The 13,220-nt window shown below is 44.5% G+C and overlaps 1 protein-coding gene across 1 annotated transcript in view; it reads left to right on the top strand.

The window, feature by feature from the left end:
- Positions 1-1,993: 1,993 nt before the first annotated feature.
- LOC125758749 (transmembrane protein 145-like) overlaps positions 1,994-13,220 on the top strand; it is a 37,504-nt gene continuing 26,277 nt past the window's right edge. The window contains exons 1-6 of the mRNA XM_049416412.1: positions 1,994-2,138; positions 5,856-5,930; positions 7,142-7,216; positions 7,529-7,714; positions 9,630-9,711; positions 11,622-11,693. Coding sequence (XP_049272369.1) covers positions 2,037-2,138; positions 5,856-5,930; positions 7,142-7,216; positions 7,529-7,714; positions 9,630-9,711; positions 11,622-11,693 — 592 coding nt within the window. The 5' untranslated portion in view covers positions 1,994-2,036. The remainder of the gene's footprint in view (positions 2,139-5,855; positions 5,931-7,141; positions 7,217-7,528; positions 7,715-9,629; positions 9,712-11,621; positions 11,694-13,220) is intronic.

The following is a 13,220-nucleotide window of genomic DNA, read 5'->3' as shown; positions in this document are numbered from 1 at the left end:
TTTTACACGGTTTCACCAATCGATCTGGCACGATGAACAGGTGCCGGGAAACACTCTGCCAAGGAGCGGAATTCATTAGAAACTGCCATAGACACTTCCAGTAGTAAATCATAGCTGTAATTGTTCGATGTCCTCGAGGCGTCCACTGTTATGTTTTTGTTATGTTTTTTTTTTTACCTAGAGTTGTTTAACGGCTAGATCGTTGAGTAGTTGAAAGCGAAGACGGGTCTATACTCTCGGTCACGGAGGTCGCCTTACAGTTGAAGTGGAGTGCGAAAGGCTACGCATTTACATCCTTTGGTGCACTGAGAGCTCTATCGGGCTCTATAGTTTTAACCGAAGTTCGTAGATCCTTACACCTTTTCAATAATATTCAGTGTGTTATTAACTATCTCGAGACTTGGGTAACCACAAATTACATTTTTTATCTCTCACCTTCTTCGTTTAAAATAGGTTTTCTTACTTTCTTTGCTTCTTTTTATTTCAGTTGCAAGTATATTTTCACTAGTGGTGAAAATTTGAATCAATAGACGCATTAACCTAGCAGCACGGTTTTCATCGCACGTGTTTCCGCACGACTTCACGCAGCTAAGTGAAACCGCGCATCCTTCCTTCGTAAAAAAAGGCGGCGTAAGTGGCTCCGCTATAATGAAAATGTCTCAATCGGCTATTTAAAGTTCTTTTGAAAGCTTTGTTTAAAATAATACAGTTAAAACTCCATCTAACGAAACCCGATTTCACGAAGTTCCCGATATAACCAAGAAATCTCCATTCCCAGGCAAACCCATAGTTCATGGCAACAGTGAACCCTATGGGTTCACTGTTGCCATCAACCCGAATTAACGAACTAATTTGGCCACCAAACCCGATTTAATGAAGTTTTTGCTGAGAAAAAACTCAGTGAAACAGCGGTGATTTCCTTCTATTTTCGACCGAGACGGGTTTTTCTTCGAGCGTGAGCTCTGATACCATCTAGGTATCATATTTACGGCCCCAGCTTTGCTTCGACGAGGCTGCACACCGCGGCAGCGCACGTAACAATGGACTCGGCAGCCGGTAGCGTTTTTACGTACAGGATGGTGCTAGAGGCAGCGGTGGTTGCCTTATTTCATGGTTTATTCGACGGATAGCACTGATCATCGTCTACTATACTTCTCTCTCGGCCTGCTCACACAGTCACAGAATTAGTTCTCCACGTCATCGCATATCGGTAGGCAGTCATAACTGCACGTGACCATGTACCTGGCCTGCATCTCCCGAACATGGTGCCCCTAAAATCTGGGCCCCCCTCGCGGACTTTTCAACGCGCAAGGATGGGTTGCCGACAGAAACAATGCCGTGGTAGTTTTTGGGTGCCGTTACGTTGCAATTTTAGATTTCGAAGGGCCGTAAAATCCCTTTCCCGATTTAACAAAATAATTTGAGCGCCCTCATCCCTTTGTTAAACCTAGTTCCAACTGTACTTCTTTTAGTATAACTTCAGATATAACGCATGATGACACAGCGTTCCAGCGCTCAACATTGGAATTTTGAAGCAATCCATAATTGATTTTCTGAAATATACGCGTATAGCGCGGGAAACCGGAAACCGGGTGATGTAGTGCGAAACGTGGTGATCGGCTTCTAATCCTTCATAGAAAGTTCCAGAACCTCTCGAAAATAAAGATCAACTGATATTTTGGATTTTCTACTGCAATACGACGGCGCGACGAACATTTTGATGGACCCTGTTCAGTCAGTCGTTTCTACTCAAGAGACCCATCAAAAGATGATAACTGTGCGAAGTGAAGCGTTAGGCGTCGAATGATTTGCTTGTGGTGCGAACGAGCAACGGCACGCCACCAGAGTAGCTTCAATGTCCACCAAAGCGTTTTTTCCAGCTGTGGACGGGTGTTCGATCACTGGCGTCTCCATGACGACGGGGTTCAACGCCAAACAACTCCCTCCCCACTCTTGGTCAGCGAGCTTGGTCCGCTACAGCCGAGCCAGTCTGGCTGGCTGGCTTACGCGCGCTTCGCTACATTATATCGCTTGCAATGATCGTCCGTGGCGCTGTGACAAAGGTAATAGCTGCCCTACTGTTTATCGCTGCTCCCAGCTGCAGTAAGATTGTCCGAGGGGTGCTCAGGACGTCAGAGGTAAGTGAACGGTTTTCTTCATTCCAGTAAGTTCCTTATAAGTGTTTACAAACAGTAAACTTGGTTCATTTTTCTCGGACATCTTTTCGGCGTGATTAACAGCACGAACGGTAGATGTTTAATAGTAGTGTTGCAATTTCAAGCAGCCCTTTTTGTTGTGTTCAGGCGCCACCGTGGGGACACTGGATCAATGTTGACCGCCTCGGATAACCTTTAATTAAGAACAAATATAGCAAGCACCAAGTGGGGAAGATATGGAAACAGGGTAGACATAAAGTCTACTAAATATAATGCGCGTAATGTCACCGTGGTATCCATAATGTTGTCGCTGGAGCTTCGCACTCTTTTGTCATGATGTCATGTGACAGCGTACCCGTGCGGCGGACGTTAACCCCGCTGCTGAATGTTCGCTCGGAATGACCTAACTTGTGTTGTAAAGAGCTCTAAAGTATTCCAATATGTTTCTATGCCTGACACTGTAGTCCCTATTTCGCGGTAAAAATGTGTGTGGATCGAACTTCTATACCACTGATCCATAGAGTGTCTCACAATAGCGATCTTAACGGGTATACGATATACATATGAAATGTTGGAATACTTTAAATACCACTGTTCTGACACAGTTTATTGATGCGAGCAGACTGTAGTGGTTGAGCCTGGAGAACGTGTTGGCTAGGTTATTTTAAAAAACTATTGTATATACTTTATCCTCGAGACGCATAGGTGAGATTTCCTACATCACATAGGAATAAATTCAGTGAATTAGCAAGAAGGTACGCGATGAAAAGCGCTCTATGTGATGCGTACTTTGAAAGCCAAAAAAACAGAGGTTAAGACTCCACGAAGCAGATTATAAACGAGGACGCAGCACTGTGTCCTGCATATGTCTCCCCTGTGTCACGTCTAAAGCGCTATACTGCGCTTTCAAAAGGCATGATGATGATGATGACGATGATGATGCAAACTTTATTGGGGTCCAGAGAAGAAGCAGGGGATCTTGCGAAAATGTCTTATACATATATTTATTCTTAACAAAACAGCACTTCTCCTCGTCGCTTCGTACTTCTGTCCTGGCTAGCACTGATATTATGAAATGCTCACACTGACTGCCGCCCTATTATATAAAAAAATGGAGGCAACGCTTATCCTTGACATAGGCGCCTGATAGTAGCACTCGTACCTCGGCGTTGGTGTGCTTTTCCTTACTTTGTGTTTCGTCACATTGCCGAAGCGGATCTCAGAGGCCATGTAGAAAGAAGCGCGTAGTTCAGATCTCCTCCGCCAGGTGCGGTCGTTCCCAGCTGCTCACAAGAAAAACCATCTGATCTTTCAATGAAGTCCTTCAATTCATTTACATTAATTATCCTGACAGTTAATTGGCCCTCATTCTAAGTTACATTATGCTTCGATATCATATGTATGCGATGTAACCGTTAACTTGAACGAGAACCGTCCATTTCGTACCAGTTTTATTTTTAGAAGACCTTCACTGAATATTTGGAAAACCGGAAGTAAGTGCTCGACCGGAAGTGCTTGAAAGAGATACAAGAATGTCACTCGTTGGTCATGCCACTAAAAATTGAAGCAGAAACTTCCTCTTGGAGAGTTGTCAAATAGTACGCAAGAATCAGTTGTAATCGCATCACTTAATGATCATACGGCAACAGTAGCCGAAATCGCCTAGCATTACTCAGTGGAACCAGACATTAGCCATCGATAGCCAAAATCCGCCAAATCTAGCTGACATTAGCCAACGTTTAGGCACCATCAGGCAACCAGGGTTGCCACTGACTTTCGAGTAAATGTCGCCAAACGAAGAGCAAAAAGTCGCCAAAAGTCACCATTTTTTTACAAATTTCGCCAAAGAAGTCGCCATTCTCGATATGTGCGGCATACCTAGTAATAAAAGTTTCCACTCACGTATAGCCCCGTAGAATACAGTACAATCCAAAACCATGAAATTATGTTGACGTTTCTCAATGCCAGTCGTTTCGCCCGCTTCACCATGGGAGTGCATAGTGCTACTTCGCCGACTAGCCGCAAGATGTGCGTGGTGGCGCAAGGGTGGATGAATGAAACGCTCATGATATCCTTCCATGCCTGTCCGCTCGTTGCAAAGGTAAAAGTGTGGTAAACCTTGGGCGAAAACCGTGAAAGCGTTGTTTGTAGACAGCTTTACGTACCCTTATATGAATTAAAAGTATTAAAAGGTTTATTGAAGGTAACACGACAGAATTCTTACAGGAACCGATCATTAGTGAGTCTTACACCTTTTCAGTGTGAACTAATATGATACCGGACGCCATTGACCCTTTCTTATAGTCACCTATATCTACACGCGGCATACTGATGCGTTATTAATGATCAGGTAGACAGTGTAAAACATTACATAGCAATTGTTTTCATTGCACACGCTCACCGAGAACAGTGGAAAATCCCTCAATAAATATTTTTTATTGCACGAATAGCCGCGTATCCGCCTCTCTTCGCTATTCCAAAACAGTCTTTACAAGCTGAATTGGGGGTACTGCAACAGTGAATAAGTCGCCAAGCTGTTCAGGACAGTTGGAGCTTTGGCGGAAGACATGGTCGGAACAGGCGGCCAACCCGTCGTCTAGCCCCCTCAGAAGCGAAACATTAAAGAAGCTTAAAGCACCTAAAGCCATAAACTTATAGTCAAACACTGCCCCCTCGCGGTTTGCAAGGCAGTCCGCTGACTTACATTTTGCTAGAATGTCGCTGGTGGACTTTCCAGTACCTCCTGCATCTAGATGAATTGAGGAGATACACACGAGTTACAGGACGGACATACCGAATGACGCGTAATATGCACATACTACTCGTGGGTCTAAACCCAAGAAAAATACAGAGAATGTTGCCGCTCTATCGTTGGAAAGACACTGAGCTTAGGTTGCATAACTCAGTGGAGACATAAGCCGAAAATCGCCAAAAATTTGCCATGTCGCCATTCATAATTTTAGGTCGCCACGGGCCTCTCAAATTCGCCAATTTGGCGAAAAGTAGCCACCATTGGCAACCCTGCAGGCAACACTAGTCGGTATCAGCAATCATTTACCTGCTATACTAGTATAGCTGGCCACCAGTTAATGAATACTAGCCCGCGTTAGCCAATATCTAACCCACATTAACCGACGTGACCCATATTACTCAACTCTAGCGGAGGTCAGCTCTTGTTTAGGCGAGACTGTTCGGCATTTACCGGTGCTAGCCATTGTTGACAGGAAGCGAGCGTATGCGCTAAGCCAGGAGCTGGCAGTACGCGACTGAACGCGTTATTTCAGGAGGTGGCTAATAGGAGAGGAAATACGACAGCACCGTTTATTGCTTTGAATCGGCTCACATATTGCAACCCGTAACGCGTTATGTTGCATACGGACGCACAGGCTGTCAGAAGCTTACGCGTTATGAGCAGCACGCCCACCTAGAAAGCTGTAAAGTTTCTATAATCCCTCTCGCTCAACAAACCTTCACAAGCGTCCTCCACAAGGCTAAACGCAACGCATGACAAATGTTTGATCATATCTAAGCTATAGGCTTCAATGTAGGCAGAAAAATGAGCCCATTATCCACGCTTTCTCTTACAGCGGAGGTCTTTACGTCATTAAAATATCCCGAGACTTGCAAATGTCTGAAAGATGCCAGCCTACGTAGAGCATGCCATTATATTTTAACCATTGTGTTTTGTTTACTTCGCAGAACTGGGCATTTCTGACAAGGTTCTGCTTTCTGTCGCAACAAGGTCACTTCATTTACGAATTCGCGTACCCAGCGGTAAGTAAGGTTGTATAAGAAATAACCATACCAGTTCTTGAATTTGTCACTTGAACGCGGCAGCTTCGCTGATGATCCAAGGTGGACATAAAGGATGTCATGCTGCTTGACACCCCATAAAGCGATGTACACAAAATAGGTGCAATATCAGAAACATTTCTGACAATCGTTTTTACACCTGATGCTTTAATAGTAAACTGACCCAGTAAACTAGGCTGGCAATGTCTGCAACATGCCCGGCCGGGCTAAGGAGGCGACGCGCATGTTCTTTCTTTTTTTTATTGCGTTAGTTTGCATCAATACACATTACACAAAATGGTGCAGTTGTGTTTCCTCCATGAAGTCCAGGAGGGACCTATGGTTCGAACCGTAGATCCATCGCTGCAAGTCCGGTGACCTGGTGTGCTGAAGTCCCGCACGCCGCAGGTGGCGTCGACGAGCCGCTTGTAGCCCAGGGACTTATTTGCGCGCGCTCAGCGTCGCCCTTCTATCCGTGCCGGGCTACATCAGCACAGAAAATGTGACCGGTGGGAGAAGTTCCATATAGAAGACTACGGGAGAGTACTAAGCGATCCTTCATCGTGCTTACGTTAAAAATACAAAGTCCCCGCCACCACCCCCGAAGTGCTGATGGAGCCTAGCTTAAGTGATCCTGAAAAGGCTCCGTGCTCGTCCTAGTTATATTGCAGAATTCGGTTGCCTATTCAAGTAGCTTTACTTATGACCCACATAACAAGCAGTACTGCAAAAAAAAATTAAGTATCCAATTTGCCCTTTTACGCAAACGACTTCAGTATAAAGAAAATGCTTGGGATGGTTCCGTTTAAATCGTTTCCTACGAATGTCTCCTCACCAAGCAAGGGGCAGGTTCTACGAAAAGAAGCACTGATAGCCATAGCAATGAATGAATGAATGAATGAATGAATGAATGAATGAATGAATGAATGAATCCGAGCAGAATCTACTTTCGGAGTTCCCTGGGTGATGCGTAGGCATAGTTTTATGGTACGTTGCAGCTTTCCCTAAAACGTTGCTTTCGGGCGGCATCGGCATGGCGTCTATCGATGACGATTATTCGTTTTGCGGAACACCTTTCATCCGTTAATCGAGTTCTCATTCATCGACATTTTCATCCTACAGAAATAAAGGGTCTTGTAAAAAAAGTCATTGTAACAATAGTAACTGACAATTCTGTTCACTTTCGCTCGCAGGACTACGGCCCACAAAACCTGCTCTTGTATTATGACGAAAAGCACCAGTGGCCTGCTGTTTATAAAAAGCCAAAGGTATGAAGTATTCACAAAAATTATTACCTTTAATTACAACTCTGCGTATACGGAGTCTTTGGAAAGACCCCGCGGAGCAAGCAATGAAACCTATGCCGACTTAGCGACAAACTGGTGTCAATATGCACTCTCGGGTTAAGCGACAATTTTCGTTTTCTATGCCCTTTCTCTTTTTTTATCCCACATTCTTCTTCCCCCAGTACAGGGTAACAAACCGGATGAACGTTTGCTTGACCTCCCCACATTTCCGTTTCCTCTTCATTTTCTCTCTCTTCTGCTCTGATCGCTTTGTCAATGGCCTTTCAACCACAGAGCTGTCCACAAAAGGAGGCCGTTCTCAGCGCCGCTAACGGCCAAATAGTGAACTTGACAGACCGCTTCGAATGGTCCAAGTGCGACATCATCAATGACGTCTACCGGTGCAAAGACAAAAGGCGCTTCAAGTCGGCCCGGGAGCGATGGTGGTTCATTGCCATTAGCAACTGCAATGCCAGCAAGGTTAGTCGGCCCATTGAAACCTGTCATCGTAGTACTGTATTCACAATAATCCTTTTTTAAGTATATTTAGGTTGCATGAACAGGAACAGGTGCATCAGACAAGCTAGCTGACGTTTAGATGCGTGGCCCTATCTTTGTCGTCAATGGCGCGTTAACAAAGGTTGCAATGTGCGCTTGTTGCTGATTCATCTGAACAACTTTGATGAACCGCGAAGTGACACACGGGCAAAAGGAGGCACATAAGGACCTCACCAAGAGCTAGTGGTAACAACATGCTGTTGCTAGTAGCGCTGTGTGGTGTCTTTATGTGTCTTCTCGTGTCCGTGTGTCGGTCAAAGCTGGCGTGTTAATTCACAAAGGATGACAAGGCGCCTTTGACAAAGGGAAGTCTACCTATCGAAACGTCGGTCAACCTGTCTAAGGACCCTATTACTGTTCACAGAACCTCTATAGCCCACTGTTCTTTTCTATCCGTCTACTCCTACCTCTACTTTGTTTCGTTTTTTAAGTCTACTTAGTGATTCAAAAGATGCTGATATGTTATCTCAAAAAAAAGGCCCCTTTTGTATCCCGCCCATGAGTCAGACACAATCATTCTCATAAATATCGAAGAAAGCCCATAATCTCAAACAGCGAGAAAAAAACCACTTTAGTGGGGACGAAATGTTCTTTTACCAGGCAGCGTGTGCGTTGTCAAGAGACACTTATGGAGATAAGCCTACACGCAATCGAACAATCCGGCGCACGAATCCAGGTGCCTACCTGTTAAACAGAAGTAGGCGGCCACTATTGATTGCTATTGAGCGACCTTATTGTCAGCAATCGGCGTATACCGAATCGCCCGTGCGGGACCTTGGCGTATATAACAGCATACGGCTCAAAGCGCAGCGGTCGGCATCGTCGTTCCACGAAGTGATTCGTCGCTGGGCCAAATCGTACAGTCCGCAAACTTTCTTGTATGTCCGTGCCCGTTCCAGCGCTTTTCCAGGGCCATCAGTGCAGCAGAGCCTCAAAAATAAAGAAACACGGAGTAACAATGCCTTGACACGACTTCCTGCACATGTTTCGGACCGCTTTGTATGTGTAGTTTTGGAATATGCTCGTAATCGCATTGATTGCTCGTTGTTAAGCGGGGCGGGGAACGTGACTGGCAGAGGGCTTTCCGCTCATGAGAAATTTAAGCAGCTTGCTAACCTTTCGGAGTAAGGTTTGCTTGAATATCGACCGCCCTTTTCGCGGACCTTCGGCGCTGCGCTTTTGTCAAACACAATGGACAAAAGGAGCTTTTTTTTTTACTATTACGATTATGAGATGCAAGGAGATGGGACTCTATATTTTATTGCAAACCAAGATCGAGCTAATGTCACTGCCTTTGAGGGTGGGTGACGAAACATGCGGGATAATTTTGGAACACTATAGTACTTCGTAGCTTAGCGCTTAGAAAAGCTCAAAGTAAGTACGGCATACGCAGGAAAAGACCTCAAAAACAGATGGAGTAGTTAAAGTATTGCTAAGGCTGATTCATTTAAAGCTGCAATCAATACAGATCCATTCCGCAGGCTACAGATGGACAACCCAGGAAGTAAAGTTAAGCCGTCTGAAACGATGAAGAAAGCTGCGAGCCATGCCGGTTAATAAGTCTTTTTTTTAACATTGTTTCCTTATATCGCATATATACTTGCAGCATTTGTTGGCACCCAGTAGTTAATAGTAAAGACATCAAAGGTCGCTTGTATTTTAACCAATATTTTTTTTTTAGTATGCTGTCACGCAGCACCCCAGCGTTGAACGAACTCGACTATTTTATATACTGTACACACATGCAACGCTCCATTAAAGATACATCTACTTTTTTGTTGTTGTTGGCCGTTCTTCCTTGATACCTGTTTGTTCTTTCATCACCAAAATACCACAGGGGCTCTATCTAGAGTACATGCTGGAGTTGTACAACGACGATTCAAATTTCTGGTACAAGCATTTCTCGGCGGATGAATTTTGTGAGTGTCTTCATTTGTTCTGCATGCAATACACAGTTGTGCATTGTTAGGTGAAATTTCTACTGATTTTTGGTTATAACAGAGTGCGCGTAAACTTCAACGTGCGCGGCTTTCAAGTTTCAATATCTGCTCCGAAGCTTGTACCTTTAACCATACGTTTATACAGAGATGCACAGATCTACTTAACTTTTTATGTAGCATTTGTAACGCGAAATTCGCTATTGTAGTGCCTCCACACAGTGTTAAGCTATATCAACTTTAGACAAATACACTATGCATACCTTAACTGTAAGAACAATACGCATCACAAACTCATGATCCCCAATTAACTTTTTCATCTTATATTGTGCTGCAGCTGACAAACACGTCCATCTAAGGTGCTTGAGGCGAAGCCGCAAACTAATTTCGCTCGACCATGGACGTAAGGCGGTGGGACAAATTTCTTCTGGGCCATTAGACGTTGGATTGTTTAGCTCTACGCTTGCGCTTTTTTTAAAGACTTGATCGCCAGGGTGCTAGTACAATGTACCAGGCCCGTAGCCAGGAATTTTTTTCGGGGGGGGGGGGGGGGCACTTCCTGAAAGCCTTCACTATTTGAGCAAAACACCTATTTTCATTATTTATTTTTCGATGAAACACCATGTATCATAAAAATTTCGTGGAGGGCCTGGGACCCCGCCCCCCTCCCCTGGCTACGGGCCTGCAACGTACGCTCGTTATGAAGATTGAGAACGAAACTTTATGAACCAGGTAATTCGCTACTATACAGGTAAATGTAATTGTAAATGCCTACATTTGCAGTCGTGTTAAACCTATGCACCGTGTGACCCTGAGCAGCGTTTGTGTTTTTGCATTACAGCATTTGTAAGACAGACCAATACGCAAATACCAAAAATGATATGGAGGATGTATACATATATATATAGGCCGCGAGAACGTCAGCCCGCGATATCAATATAACTAAGGCGATTCGTGATAATTATCGAAGGAATAACGGTTCATGGAACTGATTAAATGCACTCGGAGATTATGTATACCTACTGAATAAGTGTATCACATACCGATTGCTGAAATTTGCAAAGAAAACGGCATACTTTGAGCTAGTTGATTGTTGATCATCACGAGGCAAAAATAGCGCACATATCAGTAAGACAAACACAAGTAAAACAATTATAATTGTTGGGGTTTTAGGTCCCAATACCACGATATGATTACGAGCGACGCCACAGTGGAGGGCTCTAGAAATTTGGCCATATGGTATTCTGAATCTAAGTGCACCTTAATGTAAGTACACGGGTCTCTAGCATTTCGCCACTATCGAAATGCTGCCGCCGTGGCCAGGATTCGAGCACAATAACCACTAGACCATCGTGCCAGGGTCCCAAATAACACGAGGCACAGCCGCTGAATCGTCACAAGCGCTGTTGCGCATGCCCAGGTTGCGCGCTCAACGTGCCAGGGATTGGTCACTGAAGCACACACGCGTGTGAAAAAAGTTATGCGATGGAAAGTTGGCAAGATGTGATGGAAAGTTATGTGATGGAAAGTTATGCGACGTGTGTATGGCTCCGTCAATAATTTTTAATAACATACACGGACCTTCTCTAATTTACAAAGTATTATATGTCTGAGCATTCTAGTGCGTTCTTTTGTGCATTCCTGGAAGCTTTTGCAGGCCAAATTATACGTTTGCATTCATTGAATTTATACAGTGCTTTCAGTTTTTGTTTTTTGTTACCTGAGCTAAAAAATGTACCTGGCACCTCCTATGAAGGTGCCAATGTTTTATTTAGGTTTATATCGATAAACAAGCGTATATGAACTTACAAATCGTGGTGGGTCTAGACGAGAATTGCACGGCTCATTGATTAATACAGCATTGTCTTTCCCGTTGTTTCCTTTTATTCCAGACATCCTGCACACAGACATCGGGGCATTTTTTGTCTATATTATCCTCTTCGTTGCCAGCTGCTACGGTGCATGTAAGCATGGCAAACATTCTTTTTAGGGGCGAAGCTCCTTAAGGCGGCACCCGTTCGTCCCTCGTAGTCGTAGTCATAGTCGTAGTAGTCGTAGTGCGTAACCAGTCTTACGCTTTGACCTCCAAGGTGGTGCCGGTGGGAGATTTTTCCTGTGCGTTGTTGAACAATAAAAAAATCGCAGCGTGCGCGTTAACTAAAAGCCAAATTCTTCTGTCTCTCATTCCCCATTAGCAGCCATTGGCATGTTCCAGTAGGAAACGTTAGTAGAAGTAGAAGTGGAAGTGTTAGCTAAAAGCCGACTTCTTCTGTCTCTCATTCCCATTAGCAGCCATTGTTTACCTCCAAGGTAGTGCCTGGTGAGATTTCTCCTGTGCGTGATTAAACAATAAAAATTTTGTTCAAAACGCCGTTGATTGATGAAATAAACCAACGAAAGACGCCAGATGTTTTGTAAAAGCAAAACGAAAGAACACCAGATGTTTCTAAAGCAAAACGAAAAGACGCCAGCTGCTTAACGAAAGACGCCAGATGTTTTCTAAAGCAATGGTTTTCTAAACAATGAAAATTCACAGCGTACATGTAAAATTAAAGTGAGCTGCAAGTCGTCATAACTCATCGAACCTTTAGAATAAACGCGCCCGATCTCACGTCGGTGATGATGTACTGGGCAGAATTCACGGAAGATTCACGGTTTACCGATGAACCTCCGCAGCTTCGCCCACCCATCATCATTCACTCCGTGGATATGCTGTGATTTTTTGTTAGTGAGGATACCGGAACAAGACAGCAATCAATGTTTGTTCATTACCTTGGCCATAGGCGTGCGCACAGGGGAGGGAGGGGGGGTGGCCGCCTCCCCTAATCACCTAAGAGGGGGCGCAAAATCTGCCCCGTACATTGACCCTTCTAGTCACATAAGAGGGGGGGGGGGGCGAAATCTGCCCCATACATTGACTTAGTAGGATGGGAGGGGGGGCGCTGCGATGAACCTTTGCCTCCCCTGATGGGGAACCCTGCGCACGCCTATGACATTGGCCAGGGTGTCGGAACGAAATGTTTTTCGTTTCGGTTTTGGTTTCGTTCCACCGAAAAACGTTCCGTTCCGTTTCTGTTCCGGAACGAAAATAAAATGTTCCGTAACGGTTCGTACAGGTTTTTTTTTTTAATGCAAAAATTAGAAGTTAAGGTAATCATAAAGCACATTGGATTTGTGATGTAGTTACTTGCCCTCCTCTTAGGAAAGCGGGACAAGGGTAAAACACGTTCTTCAGAGGAGCGGAAGTAACTGTACCACGAATTCCTACCAACTAGCACAAACCAATATTAATTTCGAAGTCATTGTATTTATTTTCTCAAAAGACAAATACGAATTTTTTTAGTGGGCTCAATGCTTTGTGTCAAGGTAGTGAGCATGACCTCAGAAGCAGCACGTCATTAAGAGTACTCTCTGATGTGCGAGACCGCTGTTCTGATAAAAAGATCGCCAGGCCTGCGCGGAACGCACAGCACAGTCACAGTGAAAGCTGG

Source organism: Rhipicephalus sanguineus, chromosome 5, assembly GCF_013339695.2.
Source record: "Rhipicephalus sanguineus isolate Rsan-2018 chromosome 5, BIME_Rsan_1.4, whole genome shotgun sequence".
Lineage (NCBI taxonomy): Eukaryota > Metazoa > Arthropoda > Arachnida > Ixodida > Ixodidae > Rhipicephalus > Rhipicephalus sanguineus.
The sequence above is the reverse complement of the archived record's forward strand: the minus strand, read 5'-3'. Positions and strand labels throughout refer to the sequence as shown.